At 36.6% G+C, this 27,799-nt stretch overlaps 1 protein-coding gene across 1 annotated transcript in view; it reads right to left on the reverse strand.

The window, feature by feature from the left end:
• Nucleotides 1-3,582: 3,582 nt before the first annotated feature.
• Nucleotides 3,583-27,799, reverse strand: part of sdk2b (sidekick cell adhesion molecule 2b) — a 418,765-nt gene continuing 394,548 nt past the window's right edge. Inside the window, exons 41-46 of the mRNA XM_073867136.1 lie at nucleotides 26,924-27,088; nucleotides 26,691-26,831; nucleotides 23,956-24,094; nucleotides 16,790-16,919; nucleotides 7,204-7,260; nucleotides 3,583-5,417 (exon numbers count right to left, since the gene is read on the reverse strand). Of these exons, the coding sequence (XP_073723237.1) occupies nucleotides 5,010-5,417; nucleotides 7,204-7,260; nucleotides 16,790-16,919; nucleotides 23,956-24,094; nucleotides 26,691-26,831; nucleotides 26,924-27,088 (1,040 nt within the window). The 3' untranslated portion in view covers nucleotides 3,583-5,009. The remainder of the gene's footprint in view (nucleotides 5,418-7,203; nucleotides 7,261-16,789; nucleotides 16,920-23,955; nucleotides 24,095-26,690; nucleotides 26,832-26,923; nucleotides 27,089-27,799) is intronic.

A 27,799-nucleotide genomic window follows, 5' to 3' on the forward strand; every position in this document is an offset into this window, starting at 1 on the left:
ATACTGAGTTAGCAAACAAGTTAATCAATGAGTTCATATCCAGTGGTAAAACATTACTGTTATTGGCTTCAAAACATTTATCCAACTGTTTGAAATGTATAATTAACACAAAACTCACAGATGCAACCACAAACAGGAGATGACTGTGCAGATGTTTCAAACATGAATCACAGCTGTAAAACGTCTTTGGATAGGAGATTTTGAATCATATGCCAGATGGTCTTATATTTAAATATTGAACAGCTATAAATGTTCCTGCCAAGATATTGCAACTTCAGTTGCTGTAAGTCATTATCATAACAAACTAAATACTGAAGCTCCATTGACAAAATATATTGCAAATCATGCAAAAACATCCCAAATTACCACCAATCTCTCTTCATCTGTTGCTAATTTATTTTCATACATTGTGAAAATATTCAAGTGATAAGGCTTTTTATTCAAAAAAAGCAAACTGCAGATATTCTGTATCCACCGTCCTTATATAACCCGAGATTTTATAAGCATTTTTCTTTTATATCTGTCTGGCTGGTGTACATTAATCATTAATCTGTCAAAGGCCAATTATTTTAGACATGCAGCACCTGTCTTCTACACGTTGAAGGAAAAACTTTGATGAGTTCATATTATTGCATGCTCCTATATGTCCCTAACATACTCCAATTAAAATGGTATTTTCTTGAAACACTTACTTGTCTGCCATTGGTCAAACAAAACAAGAGCACCGACCAAACCTCACACCATTGATTGAAAATATGAGGTGGTCAGACAAACAAAGCGATGTTTTAATAGCACCCCAGATGCATGACTTTTTTCGTAAAAATCAACTTTTAAATGGCTTATTTGCACATTAAGCTAAGATTAAACATACAGAAATCGTCTTTACACTTTTTCCTATTCATTTAGATCAATGTAATGAGCAATAGGTAGAAGATTTGTTAAAATAGGACACCATTCAGACTGTTCATGTAGCTCATTTGCTAGATCATTGCATTAGGAGCACAAAGGTTGAGAGTCTGATTCCCAGGTAACACACTCACTGACAAAAAAGTATATTTTAAATGAACAGTAAGTCACTTTGGATAAAAGTATTTGCCAAATGCATAATAGGTAAATGACACATCACTGTCTGTGACATCATCACCAGGTCTCCCAGTCTCTCATAGATGATAAATGCATTTATGTTGAGAGCAGTAAGAGAACAGTTTTTTGGAGGACGAGAGAAAAGTTAAGCTTGTGTGATGTTTGCACTTTTTGGTATCAGAAACAAAAATATATTTTTCAAATAGGGGGGCAATGGACATTATTATTTTTTTTCTAAACATTCAACATGCCGTGCACCACCCATTTAAATAAATGTAAACCTTTAACTATGATATAATATGGATTTACTGTAATTGTGGTGCATTTTGCACCAAGCCTCTCTTAATCCCTTAATCATAAATGATTAAGAGCTTGATTTGTTTTATTTCCATTAAGGGATATAACTAGAAAAACATGTAAAAAAGTTAAAGATGTGGAGAAACTTGTCTATTTTCTGTATGATGAAAGCGTGTTTCAAATCGTATCATGCTTTATTGGCTTAACTCGCTTTGAAATGTGCAATAGATGCTTTCAACATGATATAAACAGGTTTGCTGATCTGATTTACAAACACTAAGCCAAATATCAATCAAAGGGTTGAGATGGATTTTCACAAACATCTGAGTAGTAACAGTGAGGCACCTACACTGTTAAAAAAGTTGGTTCAACTTAAAAAAGTAAGTTACCTGGCTGCCTTAACATTTTGAGTTAATTCAACAATTCTAAAAATATTAGTTGACATAACAATTTTTACACAACTTTTTGAGTTTTTAAGTTGAATTAACTTAAAATTTTAAAGCAACCAGGATTTTTTTTTAGGTTGAAACAATAAATCTTACATATAATCAGTGTTGGGGGTAACGCATTACAAGTAACGTGCATTACGTAATAATATTACTTTTCTGAAGTAATGAGTAAAGTAACACATTACTTTTTAAATGTACACGTTAATATTTGAGTTACTTTTTTAAAAAAGTATTGCAAGTTACTTTTTTAGTTTAATTAATTTGATTAAAAAAAAATATGTTCTGAATTAAACTAAACATAGTCACATTATGCACTCTATGTGCACACGCCTGTGTGGGAACAGTTTGAGTCAGAAACTGAGATGGCAGGCCAGAGCTCGACATTTTTGTGATGAAATATGCAATTACTGAATGCACAACTTCTCAGCCATAAAAACATCTGCAAGGCCTGAAAGAGATCAAGTCTTAGCCAAGAAAAAGTAATCCAAAAGTAACTAAAAAGTAACGTAAGCATTACTTTCCATGAAAAGTAACGCAATTAGTTACTTTTTTGCGGAGTAACTTAATATTGTAACTTAATATTACTTTTAAAAGTAACTTCACCCAACACTGCATATAATTACTCAAATAAGCAAAAAATATAATAACGTTCAGTGAATGTGATTTTTGTAAAGCAGGGCATGTTCCTGGAAAAATGTACATTCTTACTTATAACTCAAGAGGGAAAATGGCTTGCCTTCAAATATCATTCCCATTTAACAATATTTATTATTATTCAGCTACAGTAGTAAGCTTTAAACATGTGGTGGGTCGAACCCGTTCAGCTGGATTCTTTTCAAACTGTTGCAACACCTAAAAACTTCAGACAGAGATCTACACTGAGAATGCAACTTGTACGCGTGTTTCATGATGAATCATGTTCTGACACATTACAGAACGTACCAACTAATGTATTCCTAGAAAATATGGAGTAATTTCATCTGATAAAGCTAGTAAATTAGCCTAATAAATAAACATCCCCAATGTGTAATTTGCATATTTAATATCTATTTAAGACAAAATGACATTGCTGAAAAAAGCCACTTTATAGACGGAATAAATTGCAAAACAACAACTAATCCGATGCTCGTTGTGAATATTTTTGTTGCCACCTCTGTGAAAGCAAAAACCAGCACACCACAGCTATTTTTACGGTAAATTACAGTATGCAACAACCTCATCAGACCACTATATGCTATATACTATATGCAGGATTTTGAACCAATGAGATTGCTCCTAGGGTGGAGTTAAATAGCACAATGACACCAACGTACTAACCAGGCCTGCTGCTTGTTAATTGTTGTGACTGGTTAGGAAAGACTGGAAACTGAGTTGGGTAATTTATATGACATCTTCACCCAGATTTATTCACTTATGTAAGGCCCTATTTTTATGGCATATTGTGTCCAGTGGAAGCGCTGCGCTTTTAAAAAATGCCAGCGAGAGTTGAAAAATGGTTAGCTGAGCTCATCAATGTCACTTTTCAGTCAGTCGTCCAATTGCAGTGGAGGGGGGCGGGACAAATAGCACACTGGTGCATCATACAATGACTGATAAAAACAGAAGTATCACAGCATGAAGAAACGCTGCCAAGTGCTCACAGTTGGCATTCGCCTGGCGTTTAAAAGCACTGGTGGACATACACCCTTACCTTTTACCATGTAAAGTTTCCATTTCAGAAGGCCAAATGACCATTTATCAATGTTCAAACCAATAGCTTTTGCAGAAAACCATTTATTTGGGTATATACTGTGTTCAGGCAGACTGAGCGTGTGATTGACCTTGTTTATACATCCAGTAAAATCACTTCACAGAAAAGAAGCAAACAACATCATTAAACCACAAAAATAAGCTGTGCAAGTGCCATGTAGTTCACTGTTGGGTCTCTTAGTCCATTTTCTTCTGTATCTTTAAATGGCTTCTTCAAAGCAAAGTGGTAAATAATCCATATGGTCGAAGTACACAATAGATTCGCTTGGTTGCGCGATCTTCAAAAACTTTTATCTGTTTGTCCCGTCTTGCCAGATCATCACAGAAACCATATGATAATATCAGTAAAAATGACATCACTGGCAGTGTGTGTGTGTGATACAGGTGAAAACAGAATCCCTTTAATAGACGCTTTAATGTCCGGTTCAGCTGTGAAAAAGAGCTCTTCTTTATTCATGGGTGTCTTTTGATGTTTACGTCCGATGTTACCGTTTTTAAGGGGGAAGTACAACCTGATGCTCAGGATGACATCATAGAGTCAAATCAAAAGGAGCAACAAATGACCACGCCCTCTTCATACAAACCCAGTCACCCACAGACACACACACACAAACCTGTCGCTAACACTGATGACTCTGAATGCTTAATTCAGAGTAATAGTATAATAGTATAATAATGAATGAGACCTTGTAGTCTTTCATTTTTGGCCTTTGATCTGTCAGCTTCATGTGGGAAAATATACTCGTGCTCCTAACCTCGACTTTACAAACACAACCTATATTTCACCTGCGAAAAACATTCGAAACACACATCAGGGTGAAGCACTTCATGTGGCCTTTGGCCTTTTTTCATCGACCTGTGGCCAACTCGATGTGTTAAGTGCAAACAGGTCTTTATCAGAGCGTAGTCTTTAAGTCTTAGATCAGGATGACCTTTGTAAGCTCTCATAATCACTGCGGTACTTTGTCACTTGTTCGAGAACAAAAATACCACTGTAAAAATCTCCAAGCACTGACGTTAGCCACCCCGGCAGTCGAGATTTTTTCGGCTTATTTTTTATTTATCCTTCATGTGTTGGTGCTTTTGTCCAGCATTGTAACATACCGCATGGCGTTGCACTCTTGTACAAAATGCAACGAAACAAAATATGAAATAAGAGACAAACCAAAAATAAAATCAAGTCATGCAGTTTGCACAAGCAGCACCAAAAAGCAAAACTGTCCAATTGATTGTCTTTCATTGTAAGAAGCCAAACCACACGCGAGCAGAGAAACTAAAGCAAAAATAAACAATATATTTGTTCAGAGCACAAAACATAATAATAATAACCGGCTTGCAATGAGAAATAAAGCACAACAGATCGATGGCTGACGTTTGGCGTCGTTCTTCCGTAGGGAAAGTAAGATATATTCCTGCCTTTGTTATTTTGATTCAAACAAAAGAGGAGAAGCCAGCGATTTGGCCTCGGGATCCCGGAGCCAAGCTGCTGGGGGGCCGATAAAGTGTGCCGTGCTGACTGGGTGGGTTGGAGCTCTGCTGGGAAGGTGTGGGAGTCCGGCTGCCCTTTGGTCTGAAGAGACTGCCAGTTTGGGGTTGACTCTGAGGGGTTGGTGAGCTGAGCTGCGGTGGGAACGGAGGCAGTGGGGGCAGAGGTGGTGGAGGGGCGGTGTGTTCGGGTTCTCCGGACTCCGATTCGGTGTAGTTGTAGGCCTGCGCTCGTGAGATGCCCTTCTGCTGTCTGCGCCAGGAGTTGTAGTAGGTGGGATCGCTGATGTAGTGGTTGACGAATGAATGGGTCTTCTGTCGGTTAGGGTCCACTTCATACTCGCTGTCACTGCCCTGGGATAGAGAGAGAGAGAATTGTGATGGAGATAAAATTTTCCAGAGATGTACCGAGCCCCTAAGGTGACATTGGAGTAAAAAAATCTCAAGTTTAGTTTCATGTGCTCACGTGAAACTTTCATGTGGTCACGCGAAACCTTCATGTGCAGATTTTTTTTAATAATGGGATTTTACTTGGACATCTTATCAAGTCATCACTACAGAGCCCCTAAGGGGACATGGAGCAAAAATTAAATAAAGTTTAGTTTCGCGTGCGCACATGAAACTATCGCGTGTGCATCTGAAACTATCGCGACATCTTATCAAGTCATCACTACGGAGCCCCTAAGGGGACATGGATCAAAAATTAAATAAAGTTTAGTTTCACGTGCGCACATGAAACTATCGCGTGCATCTGAAACTATCGCGACATCTTATCAAGTCATCACTACAGAGCCCCTAAGGGGACATAGAGCAAAAATTAAATAAAGTTTATTTTCGCGTGCTCACTTGAAACTATTGCGTGCACTTGTGAAACTATCACGTGCTCACTTGAAACTATCACGTGCACTTGTGAAAGTTTTACGTGCACTTGTGAAACGTTCGTGTACCCTTGTGAAAAGTGCGCATGTCGAACTAATGTGTGTGCATGTGAAACTATCGTGTGCGCACGTGAAACTGTCGTGTGCGCATGTGAAACTATCGCAACATCTTATCAAGTCATCACTACGGAGCCCCTAAGGGGACATGGATCAAAAATTAAATAAAGTTTAGTTTCGCGTGTGCACATGAAACTATCGCGTGCATCTGAAACTATCGCGACATCTTATCAAGTCATCACTACGGAGCCCCTAAGGGGACATGGATCAAAAATTAAATAAAGTTTAGTTTCGCGTGCGCACATGAAACTATCGCGTGTGCATCTGAAACTATCGCGACATCTTATCAAGTCATCACTACAAAAATTAAGTAAAGTTTAGTTTTTTGCATGCGCACGTGAAACTATCGCGTGCATCTGAAACTATCGGTACATCTTATCAAATCATCACTATGGAGCCCCTAAGGGGACATGGAGCAAAATTAAATAAAGTTTAGTTTATTTAAAGTTTGGCGATAATTTCTCCTGCGCACCCAGAAGTTTCACGTGCGCATGCGAAATTAAACTTTATTTAATTTTTGCTCAATGTCCCCTTAGGGGCTCCGTAGTGATGACTTGATAAGATGTCCAATTAAAATCCACAGAACCAGAGGTTGTGCCACAAATATCTGTTGCTCTATTTACATTTCATTGCCCTCTATAGAATCCATAATAATAAAATAAAATAAATTGAGTTTGATTATACTTTCATTTGATTTGAAAACTGTGGGTTATATGTTGTGGGGCGTTGGCTTTTTCTCTTCATTCCCCTTTCTCTATATGAAATGACAAAAGAACCCGTGGTCTTGCAATCTAGAACAATAATCACATTCATTTTACTGTACAACACGTACAATATCATATTTCTTTTTGATCATGACACAACACAATAGACCACTCAATCCCAGAACACACACATACACATATACAACCACATGTGTTGCTAGTCAAAGACGTGCATTTCCAAACAAAAAGAAAGACAAACCAAAGAAAGCACAAATAATTCATCTATCGCAAATGGAACCTCAATGCTATCAGTGCACCTACGGGAACCAATCGCACGCTGCATTTAGGGATTACGCAATAATGTGGGGTATATGAACCTAATGGAAAGGACTGGAATGGACAAGCACTTCCTATCAATCAATGCACAATGCATGTCCTCACCCATTGAGTTGGAAGAGTTTGAAGGCCCCCAGTCTTAAAGGAGAAAACAAGCGCCTCCTAGAGGTAAACAGAGACATGGGGTTTAAAGCAGTACAGTAGGGGCCGTAGTCTTCCACCAACATTTTTTATGGGGCAGAAACAACGGTACAGTACCCTTGCAAAAAGTACTATGGCTGTACCATGGTTTATTGACAATATCAGATGATAAACAGCAGAGATGTAAAGTACTTGAGTGTTTTACTTTGTTGAAGTACATTTGTCAAGTATCTGTATTTTATCAAGTTATCAATACATTTTAAAGCATAATATCATATTTTTTATTGTATATTACATATCTTTTAATATTTAATTAACTTACATAAAAAAGTACTGAAGAAAATGGTATATAAAAGTAAAAGTATTCATAAGATATTACCAGATTTTAATGTATTTATGAATTAAATGTAAAAACCAGCTTGTTTTTACAAAATGTAATGGAGTGAACAGTACCGTAGAAAAACACTTTGATAAAGTACAAATACTTGAAAAAGTTTACTTGAGTATAGCAGAAATACCTGAGTACTTTACAGGTCTGAAATAAGGTAGGGTCCACCATTATATTTAGTTTTTAGCATAAATGAAAGCACGTTTTTATTAAGAATTATATCATCAGCATAACAATTTTAAAGAAATGTTGAAAAATTTACACATATTACAGAAATCTTTAAAGGAATAGTCTACTCATTTTCAATATTAAAATATGTTATTACCTTAACTAAGAATTGTTGATACATCCCTCTATCATCTGTGTGCGTGCACGTAAGCGCTGGAGCGCGCTGCGACGCTTCGATAGCATTTAGCTTAGCCCCATTCATTCAATGGTACCATTTAGAGATAAAGTTAGCAAGCAAGTTTGGTGGTACAAAATAAAACGTAGCGCTTTTCTAAGCGGATTTAAAAGAGGAACTATATTTTATGGCGTAATAGCACTTTTGGGAGTACTTCGACTCGCCTGAAAAGTCCGCTCCCCTTCTCCCTCTCATAATGGGAGAGGGAGAGTGTTACTGGGCCGAGTCGAAGTACTCCCAAAAGTGCTATTACGCCATAAAATGTAGCACCTCTTTTAAATCCGCTTAGAAAAGCGCTACGTTTTATTTTGTACCACCAAACTTGCTCGTATAACTACTCGTCTTAAATAGGAAAAACGTTGATGTGTTTGGTCACTTCTAACTTTATCTCTAAATGGTACCATTAAATGAATGGGGATAAGCTAAATGCTATCGAAGCGTCGCAGCGCGCTCCAGCGCTTACGTGCACGCACACAGATGATAGAGGGATGTATCAACAATTCTTAGTTAAGGTAATAACATATTTTAATATTGAAAATGAGTAGACTATTCCTTTAAGCATTTGGTATATCCTATCTATAATGACAGCATGCACCATGATCCATTGATCCTAGCATGATTTGAGAAAGCATTGAGTTTAATGGAAGCAAGGAAAAAAGAAGTGTACAAAAAATCTTGCAGATTTGTAAATTACATTTAGTTTAAGACCGCAGAAAAGTGCAACATCATTAATATTTTATTGTTCAGTACATTTTAAATAATACCATGGTATTATCAGCACAGCAGTATCTAAAACCATGATACTTTTTGTAAGGGTAATGAGCACTTCTTTAAAGGAATATTCCACTTTCATGAAGAAAATCCAGACTGATCTCACGGAAAGTCGTGTTATAGTCACGAAAAATTTGATTAATTCATTCGTGTACATGGCACAAAACTCGGATATTTTGTGCCTTGAGCACGAATTTCCCCCTCGTGTAACTCGCACAAATTTCCACAACAGCTCTTCGTATCCATTGCAGAACTTTTCAATTTCATTTTATGTATTGTTTTTTTTCTCATAGTTTTCCCCAATTTTCTTACCATTGTCGCCTGAAGTTGGGGTTAGAATCACTTTCTGTTACATTATTAAACATCCTAACCCAAACCCCAACACTAACCCCAACTCCAGGCGAGTATAGTTTTAAAAGCGGAAGAAAAACATGTAGAAACCAATACATAAAAGTATATCCTAACCCAAGTCTAACCCCAATCACAAGTGAACAATAATTTAAAAATGGGGGAAAAAAGAGAAAACAATACATAAAATTACACAAAAATGAAAGTCGTGCCACGGACAAGAAAAACTATTTATAGAAATTTGTGCGCCTGACACGAAAAAGCCATTCGTGCTCAAGGCACAAAAAAGCTAAATATCATTCCATAGATACAAATAAATTAATCAAAATTTTCATGACCATAACACGACTTTCCTTGAGATCATGATGAAAAAATCTGATAATTTACTCACCCCTATGTCATCCAAGACGTTTATGTCTTTGTTCAGTCGCAAAGAAATTACGTTTTTTGAGGAAACCACAACTTCTTGTCTTGCACTATAGCCTTCTGATGCGCCAGTGTGACTTTACGTATTACGTAATCATGTCAAAAGGTCACGCATGACGTATGCAAAACTATCGTGTTTACAAGTGTGGAGATGGAGGACCGTTTCAATGTTGTTGTATGTGGAATGATACTAATGAATGTCTTTCTGTCAGTTCATTGTTTAAAATGGTCCGCAAGCGTGCGTTTCACATATGTAACCCGTGACCTTTCCACGTGATTACGTAATACGTAAGGCCACGTTGGCGCGTCACACGGCTAGTACAAGACAAGAACTAGTGGTCAGAAAGTACATAACCTTATGTTTTTGGGGAAATGACGATCGTTTCGCTAGATAAGAACCTTACGCCTTGGTTGGGATCGTTTGCTTAATTTTCTTCTCGACTAAAAAAAACCAAACAAACAAAAAAGAAACATCTTGGATGACATGGGGGTGAGTAAATTTTTTTATGATTTTTTTTATGAAAGTGCAGTAATCCTTTAAAATTCTTTCTGGAGCTACCTTAAATAGGTTCCTCGTAATGTCCACCTACACTCTCAGAGAGAAACACACAAAACTGTAGTTATTAAGGTACAACTGGCCGTCACCCAAGGGGCACAGTTTTGTTCCTCTAGTTAGTACCTTTATAACTTATTTTGGTACATAATTGTACCCTACAGTTAAATGTTCTGCTCCTCTAGGAACAAAAGTGTACCTCCGCAGTACCTTATTTCTAACAGTGTACAAACACAACACACAACTGTGTAACTGTACGTTCACACTGCCACAGACTTGAGCTTCCAAAGTTACTGGAAGTCATTCATTTACAATGGAAGCTGGCTTCTCTCAGCTGCAAGGAGCATCAAAGCCATCGGCATCGCGTTTTGAGCATTTTGAGCTACCAGATCATCAATTAGAAAGTTGAAAGAAGCTCAACTTTATGGTACTAAGCTATGACGCAGTTCAGCAGCAAGCAGCGGCAAAATGCCAGCAACCAATCGGAATATAGCCTAGACGTTCTTTGCTGGCTGATTCCGTAGAAACATACAATGTAAACTTTCGTTCCTACCAAAACATTATTTTCAAGAAAACAGACATTAGAGCAGCCAAAGCGTCAAAAAGCTTCCCCGTACTTTTTGACAAGCGTCCTTGACCGGGCGGCCTGAGCTTCTTTGGAAGCTTAAGTTTGCGGCGGTGTGAACGTACAGTAAGGCTTATCACTACGATCACAATACAACAACTTTTTCCCTCTCTTCACTTTGACAAACAGTATCTGGCTGACACTTGTAGAGCTTCTGCCAGTGTTCACCACAGAAATATCTTAAAAGTGCCAAGTGCCATCATGACTGAGGCTCTGTGTTTTGTCTTTCCACACCAATGACTCCCACTTAACACTGCGAACAACCCAAACCTCACCAGGAATTCAGAATCTGGGAATTTCCAATGCTGGTATAAAGGTTTGCCCCTGAATGGCTTGACTTTTCTTCTTTATCTGAAATGCTCTTCGACCCAGCTACTGACAAAAAAACTAGTAAAAAAATTTATTTATACCATTCAAGAACAACTTTGCTATTAAGATGTCAGCATACTGTATAAATACTGTATCCTATAGTTCAAGTATGAGACCACAGACTTTAAGTGTCGCACATAATTTTAAGTAAATGTCTCTTTCTCTCCACTTTTCTTTTCTCTCCATTTTTTTATATTTTCCAAAAATAGTTTGTAATCTGGAAAACATCTACTGGAAGTTTGATCTTTTATGTTCTGGACTGCTGGGCTCAAGCCTCATTGTTTGAAATACTCTTCAAATCATTATTTAACACATTTTATTATTTTTCACCATGTCTAAGAGGTATTGCTTATTTAGTATATATTTTTGGCTAAGTTTGGTCTTTTCTACAGTATATTAATCATAGCAAAATAACTTACAATGCACAGATCTGTCAAGCCACCCCATTATTGTAACATATGTACATATGTGACACATATGCCTCCAACTCAAATTCCACAAAAGGAAATCAGTTCCCCCCAAAACCAGCCCCGTATCCCCCTAAACACCCTACAGCTATAGTTTCTCCACCCGGGACCAAGCAAATGTATTGCTTTCTTTCTTTAAACATGTCAAAAACATTCTAGAAACAAGGGTTTTGTTTGAAATCTATACAAAATACGAAGTTCATAAAAATCTTTGCCATCCAACAATTTGTTCATTTCATATGAAGCTTATCCTTTAAGGAATATTCCATTTTCTTAAAAGAAAAATCCAGATAATTTACTCACCACCATGTCATCCAAAATGTTGATGTCTTTCTTTGTTCAGTAGAGAAGAAATTATGCTTTTTGAGGAAAACAATGCAGGATTTTTCTCATTTTAATGGACACTTAACTCAACACGTAACAGTTTTTTTCAACGGAGTCTCAAAGGACTACAAACAATCCCAAACGAGCCACAAGGGTCCCATCCAGCAAAACGATCGTCATTTTTGACAAGAAAAATAACAAATATACACTTTTAAAGCACAACTTCTCGTCTAGATCCGGTCGTGATGCACCAGCGTGACCAGACACAATACGTCATGACGTCAAGAGGTCACAGAAGACGAACGCGAAACTCCGCCCCAGTGTTTACAAGTGTGTTGAAACAGGACCGTTCCTACGTTGTTGTATGTCAACTGATATTAATTAATGTCTTTGTGTCAGTTTATTGTTTACAATGGTCCGCAAATGTGGGTTTTATATATGTAACACGTGACCTCCATACGTCACTACGCATTTACGTTAGGTCGCGCTGGACCGGATCTAGACGAGAAGTTGTGCTTTAAAATTGTATATTTGTTATTTTTCTTGTCAAAAATGACAATCGTTTTGCTAGATAAGACCCTTATGCCTCGTTTGGGATTGTTTATAGTCCTTTGAAACTCCGTTGAAAAAAACTGTTACGTGTTTAGTGTTAATTGTTGGTGTCTATTAAAGTCCATTAAAATGAGAAAAATCCTGCAATGTTTTCCTCAAAAAACATAATTTCTTTTCGACTGAACAAAGAAAGACATCAACATTTTGGATGACATGGTGGTGAGTAAATTATCAGGATTTTTCTTTTAAGAAAATTGAATATTCCTTTAAATGTGGTCCACAATATATATTTTTTTGGCTGTAATGTAGTTAAAAACTGTAAAACAGCAGCCTAATTGTTTAAAAAAAAATCAGATTACTTTAGCATCATCTTCTCAAACATATCCTCACGATTTTAGCCCCTTGAACAAGAGCAGCATTGGGTTTTTAATGGCAGACATTCCAGTCATACCAGCAAATTCAACATGAATCAAACAAACCGCCTTCTAATTCGGCTTTGAAAGCTTTTTCTGTTCGCCGTGACCTCACAGTGAAGCAAAGGCCAGAAACTAAAGCTGTATGCTGACACGGTGTGTGGTCATCACAACATGTTGGCTAACAGAGAGCGCAGTGACCCACTCCTGTCCTCCCCCCGCTGACACATGCAGGACGTGACAGCTGTTCTCCACTCCAAAAAATGTTTGTTTATTCATCGACTCCTCTGTAATCCGCCTAAACAAAGCTGTTTGGCCAGGATCAACATCCCTATAACAATCAATCTATTTTTAACTTAAATAATAAATAAACATTCAAAATTCATGACCGCAAATGCCAAAATGTTTGATTCAAAACAAGACGCTGATGATAACACACAAAATGTACTACAGTTTGAATGTTTTAACCCATAGTTGAGTAAAATATGGACAAACCCAATGATTGGGTTTAAAATAACATTTGCTGTGTTGTTTGAATGTATAGTTGCGTCAAATACAAACATTTTGTAGGTTTATTTAAACCTAACGTTGGGTTTGGGCTGGTCGATAATTTCCCCAACCGTGAGCTTAAACAACCCAGCAATAGAGGGTGCATTACATTACAATGTGAAGTGATTGTTGTGATAGGATTTCATCATACTGGAATTTTTGTTTGTTTTGAATGCGAGGCTCATTCCCCAGCAGACACAGAAAGTGGGGCAAGACATTCCCATCTGGAAAATCCCAATTTGTATATAGCCTTTGCCTTTCCAGTGTCTGAAAGACTTCCTCTATTGACCTACATTGAATCAATGACAGTGAGGGAATGATTTTTACCGAAAACTGAGAAGTTTTTATGCGGCTGTCCGTTTACATGGCAATGGCATTTTAGGGTTCGGAAAATGCGAACTTTTGAAGATGGGTTTAAAGTTTTTGATAATTACCCCTATTCATTGCCCTGTATCTATGAAAACACAACTCTATAATAACGTTAACATGACGCATGTGTTAAAGGCGGGATACACAATTTTTTAAAAATACGTTGGAAAAAACGAGTCAGGCCGAGTATCGAAACATACTTGTAGCCAATCAGCAGTAAGGGGCGTGTCTACTAACCGCCACCATTGCCTGGGTTGCCTATGTGTGGGGTGGGTCTATCAAAAGAAGGTCCAGATTCTGTTGGGGTACGGGCGTGTTTGTTTAAGTGATTTCAAATGTCAACATTGGTATTCAGAGATCATGCATCCCACCTTTAATTCAATCTATAGGCATGCGCCAGTTTAACCAAAACAACTATGGTTACCTACAGGACTGTGTTTGTGCTGCTTAAAATACTTACTCTGCGTCCGAAATCGCAAAATGTGACAATAGGTACTGAATTCAATGACGTTAAAACGAATCGACCGTTAAAACAGAAGATACACTGAAAAAAATTATTCATTGAATTTAATCAATTTTTTAAGGTAAGTGGTTGCAATCTATTTATTTAAGCTACATTTAAACAAAAGTTTTATATTTTATTTTACTTTACTAATCTTTTTTGTTTAAATGTAGCTTAAATAAATTGATTGCAACCACTTACCTTAAAAAATTGATTCAATTCAATGAATCATTTTTTTCAGTGTACTATTAGTGTTGGGGTTTACGCATTACACGTAACGTACACATTAATATTTTAGTTACTTTTTTAAATATTTAAAAAATAAAATATGCAATTTCTGAATGCAGAACTTTTCAGTCATAAAAAACACCTGTAAGGCCTGAAAGAGATCAAGCCTCAGACAAGAAAAAGTAACGCAAAAGTAACTAAAAAGTAAAGTAAGCATTACTTTCCATGAAAAGTAATTAATTAACGCAAACTTTTTTTGGGGAGTAACTTAATATTGTAATGCATTCGTTTTAAAAGTAACTTTCCCCAACACTGGATACTATATAGTGTGAATATTGGTAGTATAAATTAATTTGAACTTACTACATCTGTCATGTTGACACATCACGTGACGTGCATCGTCATAAGAACAAGTTAGTTGTTAACTCGAATCAAGTGCAATTTAACCACAAGGTCCCTTGCCGGATTCTTGCCGGAAGTATAGGTCATCCCAGTACTTTTCGCCCTACTGTTTTTGGAATACTATGAATTCTGACATATGATTTGCTTCTCCTACTGCTTATCACCTTCTATATAGTATGGAAGTAGACAGTTTTGGACAACGCCTTAGTTTATTTTTACTCTATTTGGAGAAGCATTAATAAACTATCTTCAGCAAAGTTTACAACATTTTGGCACTTTATAGCCCAGGGTCACTGGTAGTAATAATCCTACCTCCATCGTGATTGTTTGTATTTATTGCTCTGTAAAAAATGTGCAAAGGCGTGTGATGTTTCTTTACGAGGTAACACCGCCATCTAATGGCTTGGTGCACCTAATACGTGTTTTTAGTTGTCTTTGCGGATCCATGTGGATCTTTTTGAGAGAAAGCATATTGTGGCACAGATATGGTTAACTGATAGGGAGATGTGCATGCTGTACTGCATTCATGCACATAAAAGTGAATTTAAGTCTAAGGCAAACACAATAAATTTGGAGTCGTAAAATTTCCATGAGCCGTGATTAATATTCCACCCCGATGCTGAGATGACTGCAAGACAGCCAATTAACACAGAGTTTCTTTATTATTAAGAACTGCCTGTACGAACCCCACTGTTAGCTGAAGCCACAGTGCCAATGTTTCCAAGAAAAAAGAAAAAAATACAAAAGTAACACAAATCAGATTGAAAAACTACTTTATGCGCATTATGATCCAGCACACTCACACAAAGGCATATATATAGCAGTAGATTGAATTTCACCTGTCTAACATTTCATGCACCATGGAGGTGCTCAGGTTTGTTGCCCTGCCGACAGAATTTAAGCTGGTTTTAAGAATCCCTTTTCTGGTCATGAACAATGACAGCCTTATATGTCCCAGTGGCAGCTCTGGCTCTTATGGAGACAGCTCAATGGATCTGCAATAGCCTGGAGTTATCCGCTCAATAAAAACTTCAAGGAAACATTCGTGCATCTCTCTTCGCCCTGCCTGACAGTGATGACACCCGAGTTTGTGTGCAATGTGGTTCAGAGTTCTGTTGGAAACTGGAGAAATTAATTCTATCCAATCTAATTGGGTTTGTAAAGACAATTTAAGAATAACTTAATCTTTCAATATACAGTAGGTGTGTAACTATATAACTGCAGGTACATTTGGTGTCCAAAGTCATAATTTTTTCAGCATTTTCAAATGGTTGTCATAACAATATAATATTTTCTACATTATTATTATTATTATTACTAATTTATGTTGGGGTCTTCCAAAAGTCAACAGAGGTCTGTGCCAGCTAAACAGGCACTGGCGAGATCAATACAATGTGCTAACGGGAAACTCAATTGAAAATAGATGCTTCCTTTAATTTGGATGCTGTGTGTGTAGACATTAGACTCAATAAGGTTTAGGACAGAGCCCATGTGTGCTGTACAATAAGTTTTCCACCATATGCCCTTGAAGTCAAAGACCCAAGAGATAGGTTTTTAGGGTTCATCATGGTGTTCTGGACCTGACTCACATAACCACCCATATAATTAATTCTGGATTAAAGTAATTTGCAATTTAGACCAAACCTCATGTGACAATTTTAAGTAGGGTAGAGCAGATCGTTTCTAAAATGGCTGTTTCCTAAATCTCGGAAAGTTACAGCACAACGAGACCTGTCCTAATAAAAGTGTGCTTTATGGGAATTTCAACAAGTTGCATTCGGTAATGAATGTGCCTTGATTTAGCTTTAGCAATCCTGCTTGGAAAATAGCAGACACTTCACAGACCATTAATATACATTACCTGTGAATCTGACATTTCAGATGGTTTCTCTGTGAGACTGCTGCTCTCCGCTGGGATCAGGTCATTGTACTTGGTGCTGACATCCTCATCCGAGTAGTGAAGGCTACCTGGGCTGGGTCGAGGAGGAGACCTGAGGGAGAGACATGATGTGATCATAATGTCTTTAGATTTATTGTGCAATTCCATCCCACTTAACACCAAACAAACTTTATTGCCTTTTTATGTTAGTGGTGGGAATCGGCTCTGATTTAGAGCCTGACTCAGATTCGAGTTTCACGATTATGATTCAATTTCAATGAAACAATAACTGTAACCAAATGTTATAAAATATAAAAACACACGGAACAGATCTACTGTCCACACTGTAAGTACAGTATAAATATCCACTAGATCAAAGGTCTTCAACTTTTCAGGCCAAAGACCTTTTAATGGGTAGAGAGGAGGAGCAGGACCCCCAGTACTGTATCAAATTAAGACTGTATTTATATATTTTGTTACAAAAATATTTAAATTAGCAAAGTATTTTTTTACAGATAAAAATTGTTAACATACTACATGAAATTTACTGCACAGACTTTAATTAGGGAAGTGTTTTTATCATTTCTATTATTAGCCGATTTAAGAGCACATATAGTATGCTTCACAATTTTACATTTCCATTGGTGTGTAAGTGAGTATTAGTACATATTAACGATATGCAAAAGGTACAAAACCAAAAGTAAATAATGATGCGAGAGCGAGATATCATTTCGAATGTAAATCTGTTTTCTTGAACTACAACAAACACACGGATTGTAGGCAACAGTTTACTTACTGGGCCTGTTGATGTGGACAAGACCAACATAGTTCTGCCCGCCTGCCCAGCATTGCATTTGCTAATCTTACAAACATGGTAAGAAGCGTCACATTTACAGCCGACGGCAGAGGTATTCAGGCCAATCACAACGTACAGGTTAGCTGGCCAATCAGGGACACAGCGCTTTTCAGATCGATGAGCTTTGTACAAAATCAGTGTGTTTCAGGAAGAGAGTAAAATTTGGAGCTACAAAAAATTATGGTATGTGGAAAGTAATGTGTTTTTAACCATAAACCATGCAAACACATTGTATTACACCAAATACACAAAATAACGTTGCTTTTTAGCAATGAAATGGGTGCACTTTAATGCATTTTTGTTTGATGCATTTTTGTTTGTTTTATTTTCCCCCAGGACCCCCATGGGCCCCCTACTGAAGACCCACATTCTAGATTTTGTTACACATTTAAAAAAGTAAAAAAAGCCAAACCCCACATCTGAATTATTCAGTAAAACATGTTTATATACTCACACCGACCGCTGAAAAACTACAAAAAGTTACCTGACATGTTTTAAGCACCCATATGAGACCCTGGAACTAGTCATAATTGTTTTTTTAAATTGAGATTTATACATCATCTGAAAGCTGAGTAAATAAGCTTTGCATTGATTTATGGTTTGTTATGATAGGGCAATATTTAGAAAAAAATCTGGAGTCTGAGGGTGCAAAAAATCTAAATATTGAGAGAATCACCTTTAAAGTTGTCCAAATGAAGTCTTTAGTAACACATGTTACAAATGATTAATACATTTTTTTTTACGGTAGGAAATGTACAAAATATCTTCTTGGAACATGATCTTTACTTAATATCCTAATGATTTTGTGGCATAAATAGTGATAATTTTGACCTATACCATGTACAAATATTTTCCTGTGCACATATTATCACATATAATTATAGTGTGAAATTTTAAAATTAGGACATAACAAGAAGATCAGTGAAAACATTTTGAAAATTATAATAAGGTTGTGGCATGAAGCAAATATTTATGACTCTTGTACTCAGAACAACATTAACTTTCTTTGGAAATGATTTGCCAGTAACTCTAGCTGAACACACTTGTCTCTTTGTATAGGTGAATGAAGTACAGTGTGTGCCTGTATTCTTCATGAGTGTCATGAGACCACCGTGAGATGTCAGCTCCAAGGGGTTTCTGTATAACAAAACCTCTATGAAACACATCGGTGGAGAGCTGACACTAAAATATAAATCCTGGTTTATAAATCACCCATTAAAAAAAGATAAATGTCTCATTTTTGTCTCTGCACATTTTCTTCTTGAAAGCCTGAAATATTTATTTCCCAAAAAAAAATCTAATGAACAGTTTGTACATCAAGTACAGTACACTCTAAAAAAATGGGTCAAAAATAAAAACCTATTGAGTTGTAGATTAACCTATACTGAGTTGTTTCAACCCCAAATGCTAGATCAAATATTAACATTTTCTGGATTAATTTAACCCAACAAGTGGGTATGTCCTTTTTTGACCCAAAGCTGTATTGAAAATAACCCATTTTTAGAATGTACTGTACTGTTCTGGAAATACTTTATACCAGTGCTGTGAAAACAATAGACACGACAGCTAGATAAGTCAGCAATAATGTCTAACATTAAATTTACACATTTTTTAAACTGAATAATGTTCATTTCAGCAGAGAAACGCATTGAAATCTACACTCAAATATGCAGTTCTGACTAAGGATGTTACTGTATTTCAAACTTTACATTCACACAGCATCAGTGTTGTGCTGATGTTTGCAATCTGCTTATGCTTCACTAACTGTACTGTTGACTCTGACCCTGCATTTACTGTACATGACATTTAGGAGGGGCTGTTAACACCTGGTATTAAGATACGTTTTAGTCGATCGGATTTGGTTGACCCTAAATACAGGTGGTATACGAGGCAGGGCTCCAGACTAACTTTTTTTACTAGGAGCATAGTGGCCCCCAACTGAAAATTTTAGGGGCGCAACCAGAAAATTTAGGGGCACACACCGTAAATCAACATGCTAACCAAACATTCACATTTCTACTAATTTCCACTGTATTACTAATAAATACTTTAATGATAGATGCAGAAAGTACAATGTGCTGTTTCAAATTCAGTGTCACATTTTATTGTGCACTTTTGGAAAAAAGGTAAAATTTACTGGTTGCACATGTGCGACTGGATGTAAAATTCAGTGGCACACTCTCAAATTTTAGGGGCAAAATGCCACCATTTGGGGGCAGTCTGGAGCCCTGCGAGGTGTAAACCTTTTGAAGCTCGTTCACTTTCGACCATATTCAGAGGCTCGGTGCGGCCTTTAGTGATTCCCTGATAAAGGTAAAGCAGCTCTGCCATCTTTTCCCGGAGCCCACTCCCCTCCCATAACCCATGACTGGAAGTAAAGAGAGATCCTTTCGAGGAGGGGAGGAGATTTGCATTGTTGATTAAGGATTACATTATATAATTTTTTTAAATAATGAAGCTCACAGATAAGTAATTAGTAAAAAAAACTAAAAAAATAAAAAAATAACAGTTTTTTTATTTAAATTTTGTTTGACTGATGATGTAAAGTTTCATTTCCATTGTAATTAAGCCACATTGCACAAAAGGTGTGCAAAGCTGAGCTCCTTGAGTGCTGCGCTCTTGGCGGGTTATGATTGGTTAAATGGTGAGCTTGCATCTGATTGGCTAAAGAGTACGAGTAACCCATGTTGGAGAAGCACGCTGCCAGCAAAGTCTCAAAACGCACACACAGACACACACACAAATCCAAGGCGATTCACACATGAAAAAGACAATTTGCACATTCACAGTCACGATAAACTCGTAATTTTAAACATTCAAAACTTTTCATACAAAGTTGTACAATTGTGTTTTTCGTTTGTGAAACGTATTTTATAAATATTAAATAAATTAAATAAATAAATAAATTTTGTGCATGTGAATCTTTTTTTTGTAAATATATATATATATATATATATATATATATATATATATATATATATATATATATACATATATATATATATATATATATATATATATATATATATATATATATATATATATATATATATATATATATATATATATATATATATATATATATATATATATATATATATATATATATATATATATATATATATATATGAAGAGATTCATTGCAAAACGAGATAACCACCGTTTTTTTAAATCTCGTTTTTTGGTTGTGCATTCCAATTATTTTCAATGCAACTGCAGTTGGTTTGTTTTGATTTAAACCTTCATAACTTAAAAAATACAGCTAAGTAGCACCATAAAACAAAATAATAACATGATAACATAATAATAAACATGTTTTGACAAAAATGTAAAAAAAAAGATTTATCTCGTTTTGCAACGAAACTCTTCATATATAAAATACCAAGTGTGTCTCGTCCACTTGTGATCCGATCGACAAAAACAAATTTTAATAGCAAATCTAAGCACAATTTGAGACACTGAAATTCTTGATCTCTGGTCTGCTGTTTAAGAGAAACAACTTTCTCCTTGACCATGGGTGGGACTCAGGATGGAGACAAAACAGCTGGAGATGATGATGTAACCTCTAACCCCATGTTTACTTCATTCAGATAATGAATACATCTTTAGACAGATCCCTCTGTTTCTGCACAATCTAACCGCTGTCACGCTTTCAAACACTGATCCCAGTGTAAAGGATAGTAAAACTGTGTGTGTGTGTGTGTGTGTGTGTGTGTGTGTGTGACCTGCAGAATCTGCTGACTGCTATTTGTGTTTGTGTTTGTGTGTGTGTTGTAAACATGCCTGGTCAGCTATGTTCAGTCTAGAAAAAAATTACTTAATACACACATTGCTAAAATGAAAAAGAAAGTATATCACATATCTAAATCTAATCACATTAAATGGATAGTTTATCCCAAAATGATGTCCTCAACATTTTTGGGGATGAATTACCACAATGCTTTGAAGTCCATAGAAAACAAATGCTTTTACGCTGTACATAAAGCTTTTATTATGAGGGTCGGATTTGTTTGAGAAACCGCAGACAGGCACGTAAAAATTATCATGTTTGTGATCACTGGTGACAATCCCTCAAACATACTGTAGCCATGTGTTGTATATTGAACTAACACTAAACCCTGCTGGAGAAAATCCTTGCAGTAGACATAAAGTCTTAATTTTCTTCGTTTTGATGCCCCTATCACCTTTCCACTTCATGACTTATTCATTTACTTTGCATTGCATCTTAAACTTTTACTGGTAAGAGAACAAAGCTTGTGAAACTTCATCTGCACATTCCTTCCACACCTCCCTTCATCTCCAGCCAGAGGAAAGAGACTGGCATCACCTCAAAGACCACAAGACCTTTTATCCATGTCAAGGTGAACCAGTTTGAATGAAGGTGGAGACTCAGAATCAAAGAGTGATAATAAGACGGATTTCTTCTCCTGATTATTAAATTGTTCGTTTGCACAACTGGATCAATCTCAGCATTATAGGTCACGTTCTTTCTGATCCCATTTTTTAAACCCTAGTTAGTGTGTTATGTTGCTGTAATAGCATAAATAATACCTGTAAAATGATAAAGCTCAAAGTTCACTGCCAGACGATATATTGTCTTTAACAGAATTCACCATTTAAAGTCTACCGCGAATGGCCGGTTTGGACTACAGCCCTCTACTTCCTGCAATAATGACGTCACTAGAACAGTTTTTTGTCTAAACTCCGCCCACAGGAATACGTCGGTCGTCAGCTAAGCTAACGGCAAGCTAAGCTGCTATCAAATCACAACACACTAAACAAACTACAATCAGAACTCATTACGTATTTCTGAAGGAGGGACTTCATAGAACAAGGAAGACCGTTTTGAGGACAGTGAAAACAGCCGTATACAGATAAGTAACCGACTAATAAGTGCAGACTAATTCAAGCTGATAAAAAAAGCATCTTTGACTGAAATAACCACTCGTTACACCGAGGTATGCAGCAAAGCATTTGTGAAGCCACAACGCGCACAACCTTGAGCCGGATGGGCTACAACAGCAGAAGACCCCATCGGGTACCACTAATCTCCACTACAAATAGGAAAAAGAGGCTACAATTTGCACAAGCTCACCAAAATTGGACAGTTGAAGACTGGAAAAATGTTGCCTGGTCTGATGAGTCTCGATTTCTGTTGAGACTTTCAGATGGTAGAGCCAGAATTTGGCATAAACACTTTAGGTCCCTTAGTGCCAATTGGGCATCATTTAAATAACACGGCCTACCTGAGGATTGTTTCTGACCATGTCCACCCCTTTATGACCACCATGTACTCATACTCTGATGGCTACTTCCAGCAGGATAATGTCACAAAGCTCAAATCATTTCAAATTGTTTTCTTGATCATGACAATGAGTTCACTGTACTAAAATGGCCCCCACAGTCACCAGATCTCAACCCAATAGAGCATATTTGGGATGTGGTGGAACGGGAGCTTCGTGCCCTGGATGTGCATCTCACAAATCTCTATCAACTACAAGATGCTATCATATCAATATGGGCCAACATTTCTAAATAATGCTTTCAGCACCTTGTTGAATCAATGCCACATAGAATTAAGGCAGTTCTTAGGAGTCAAACACAGTATTAGTATGGTGTTCCTAATAATCCTTTAAGTGAGTGTATAAATAAACATTGCATACATTATCATCCAGCTATGTTTTGATATGAGTTTTATTAATACTTTGTAAACAAATACGTTTTAGAGACTTTTGGCAGTAAAGGTGAAACGACCAACCAGAATCTGTTATTTCACTTAAGCTTTGACAAATAAAAAATATTTTTTCCATCTAGACTTTAATACTGAAGTTTATGATGGAAAGTAGGATCGTTTGAAGAGAGCTGTTTGGTTATTCCATTATTTTTTCATGATCTATTTTGGTTTCAGTACTGCCACGTGGTTGAAAAATAATGGGAAACGACTGTATGTGCAAAGAAAAAAAAACATATAACCCATATAGTAAATTATTTAAATCATCTAAATCATCCATTCAAAATGCTTTTCATGTAAAGTTTCAAGTGACTGCTGGCATTATGCTTTTAAAGACATTACTGTGCTTGAATTGACCTTTTTTTCTTATTACCGTTCCAGTCATAATGTAAAACTCATCATGTGATGTTGGCATAAAATGCAGAGAGCTGGAAAGCTGTTTAGGAAAAACTCACCCACCACATATTTCTGATCCCTCTGCAGTGATTATTACAGGCAATTAGCCAGTGATTGAAAAAAGGTAAACCAACAATAAAAGAAAGAAAAAAATATCTCACTGACCTGGTATAAACGCCATTTTTGCGGCAGAAAGAATTTTTGACGGACAGTCGTCGATTGTTTAATTCCAAGGCAGGGAAGCGGCTCTCGTCCAGGCTGACCATCTCTCCGTGTGCTAGGGCATTGCAGTTGGAGTTGTTGCCTGTATAAAAATAAAGAAAGACACTATGTGACCACAGCTAGCAGTCTGGCTTTTTATGTTTCAATAAATATTTCGGAGGATTTTACCACATCACAACAAACTGTCAATCGTGCTTTGCGTCTAAGTGCATTAATGGAATAGAAATTGATTTAGTTTCAGACTTGATTATAACAACTGCACCAATGTCACCAAAATGTGGCTGGAGGACTTGTGGTTATCTAAACGATGATAGAATTTTCAAATTCGAGCTTCAAAATGTATAGATATTTTGTATTGCACGTACAACAATTTATGTTAAAAGAATAAATATGGTTCAATTTTTTTCATCTTCTTTTCCAGTTCAGTTTTCTATTCCCAAACACTGGCTTAAAGTCAAAATATTTGTTATTTATGTAACTACAGTATAAACGAGAAGTCATGGATATCGAGGTCACTTAACTGTCTGGGAAGACAAAACAGTGCGCTTGACTGGCAAGTGTTGGTACAGTATGTGAATGCTGTGTGTGTGTTAAAGTAGATGTGTGTTTGCATGAGATAGTGTCTTTGTGTGGAAATCGAAAACTAGGCCTCTCGTGCACCCTCAGTACTGTATGTGTAATGTGTTTAGTGACCTAACCGGCTGCCCTGCCCCGCAACACTATTGCAATCTGTGTGCTCACTGCAGAAATGCTTACCACACAAACTGATGATGTCATAGCTACTTTAATGTTGCTTAATTCTGTATGATTAAGTGAACTAAATGAACTTTTGACATAAACAAATACACGCACAATAAACGTAGTATGTACAGACCGACACAAAGGACAGCCCTACTGAAAAGACCAGCTAAAACCAGCCTAAGATGGATGGCTGGTTTTAGCTGGTCTCCCAGCCTGGTTTTACCTGGGAAAGCTGGTGTAGCAGGCTGGTTTTAGAGAGCTTTGGCAACTTTTTAGCTGGTCAAGCTGGCTTTAGGGAGACCAGCTAACCCACCAGCTAAAACCAGCTGACCCACTAGCTTGACCAGACAGGAAGACCAGCTTAACCATATTTGCCAGGCTAAGACCAGCTAGAAATGTGGTCAAAACCTAGGGCTGTCAAAAGATTAATCGCATACAAAATAATTTTTTTTTTTTGCATAATATATGTGTGCATGTATGTATTTAAGAAACATTTGTGTATGTTACAAAAATGATTCGGCAAGATGAGAAATTCAAAAATCTTAAAAAAAAACGTATTATTAAAACACATCAGGTTTATTTCAATGCACAAAGTGTATTTATGTTAATTTTATGCGATAAAAAATTACATTAGCACCATTTAATGAAAGTTAAGACTGAATGGACCTGAAAATGTCAAATGGTGTAACCGCCAATAGCGCCAAAGAATAAGAAATATTAAATACTTTTTCCACCTTGATGGCATGTAAGCGTAATCACCATCATCAAATAAATAAATAAATAAATAAAATATCATTTTATTAGTTATTTCTAAATGTAAAGTTTAAAACGTTTTTGTAATATTTGTCCTGACACATGCTGAAATCAGCTCTGTTTTCTAAATAACCTTTGACAAATTATGTAAAAATGTATGTAAAAAAACATATTACACTAAACTAGATGAATATATTTTATTGCACATTTTTTATAAATATATTTAAATTTTAATTAAAAAAAAACTAATTACACCAATTGACCCAGACCGGTTACACCACATTGACATTTATGCAATTATCCCCCAATTATTCTTTCAAAATGAAATAAAACCAGAAATTGTAGACTTGATTCTCAAAAAAGAGAATGTATGCAAGTAATCTGCAAATTTATTTTGAAATTTTTATCTTTTTACATTTAATTGAACCATACGGACACAAAATAATTGACGTCACGTCATTCACCCATGTAACATTTTTCTTACATTTGTAAATGTATGTGTGTATTTACATATTCATAATAATTACACACAATACACACACAAATATATTATGCCAACACAAACTTTTATTTTGTAGGCGTTTAATCGCGATTAATCTTTTGACCGCTCTACCAAAACCCATCTAAAACCACCCTGCTACTACAGCTTAACCAACTAAAACCAGGCTGGAAGATCAGCTAAAACCATCTTAGGCTGCTTTTAGCTGGATTTTCAGGAGGGAGACAGACAGATATACAGCCATAAACAGACAGATAATAGATATTTTACTCCACATGAAGACAGCAACAACAGACAGACAGACAGACAGACATAAACCAAACAGAAATACAGTATTAACAGACAGATAATAATAAAGATACTCCACATATACATACAGCAACGATAAACATACATAAAGACAGACAGACAGCATAAACAGACAATCAGACAGCTAGACACATGCAGGCAACAACAGCAGACCGACTGGCAGACAAAAAGACAAACATAAAGACAGACAACCAGACATATAGTCAGCCATGACAGACAAATGTAAAGACAACCAGACAGACATCCATTGTTGACAGACAGCCATAATAACATATAGACACATGCAAGCTGCAACATCAGACAGATGTATACAGAAAGATTCAATCTACACAATAGTACAACATACAGACAGACAGATATATATATGCGGTCATACCAGAATCTGATTTCTTGGCATATTTCTTGCTTTGGCCTCTGATGATAAGGATGAAAACTAGAAGCAGGATGAAAATCAGGCCAACCAGAGCCACCACCACCAGAAACCACCATTCCTCATAGAATGGAGCCACCTTTTGAGCTGGGCATGAAGAAATGCATTGATCATTAAAAGAAATGAGACAATGAATCAATCTACCTTAACACAAAACAAATCTGGTGGTCTGAACAAACCTGATATAGATGGCGAGGGCTGACTCGGAGAACCGTATCCATAATCATTCACGCCGATGACCCGGAAGTCATAGCTGACTCCCTGTTTCAAGATATCCATGTTAAAGGTGTATGATGTGACTTCTTTGGGGATGTCCTTGATTAAGATGTCCCATAAGCCTTCATCTGAACATCATTTTCAGAAAGAAAAGCAGAGTCATTTATGCAGAATGGTCTACATAATTCATTACCTTCATATGTGCTACAAATTTGGTAGCCCAGTGAATCTGCAGAAGTGGTCTGAGTAAAACTTCACATGTCAGGCCTGGTAGAGAAATTACCTTCTAATAATATAAGTTATACCAAGTGTAAACAGCAAAGATGGTCTGGTATACATCACATAATACACACACAGTTTCTTAAATCAATGCCATCTGCCATCTCAACCAAACGATTTTCTCTTCTAATGTGGGACTTTTCTTCAGAGGTAATCTGATCTGTCCTGTCATTCAAAGTGCTAACTTCAATAAACATCTTTCTTGTGACACAAGATGCCGCCCGCAACTTTTTACCAGATTGAAATCGAGATGAAATCACTCTTCATAGTTGAAGAAGAATGTACATGGGTTTTCGGCTGCTAAATAGACCTCAGGCTTAGCCTGCGCTTCAGATGGCTTTAAAGGAAAACACCACCGTTTTTTTATATCTTACTATGTTCTTACCTCAACTTAGACGAAATAATACATATCTATCTTTTTTCAATGTATGCACTTCATCTTTGTGCAGTACGTCGTGAATGTGTTGGCATTTGGCCTAGCCCCATTCATTCCTTGGGATCCAAACGGGGATGAATTTGGAAGCCACCAAACACTTCCATGTTTTCCCTATTTAAAGACT

Source organism: Misgurnus anguillicaudatus, chromosome 4 (assembly GCF_027580225.2).
Source record: "Misgurnus anguillicaudatus chromosome 4, ASM2758022v2, whole genome shotgun sequence".
Lineage (NCBI taxonomy): Eukaryota > Metazoa > Chordata > Actinopteri > Cypriniformes > Cobitidae > Misgurnus > Misgurnus anguillicaudatus.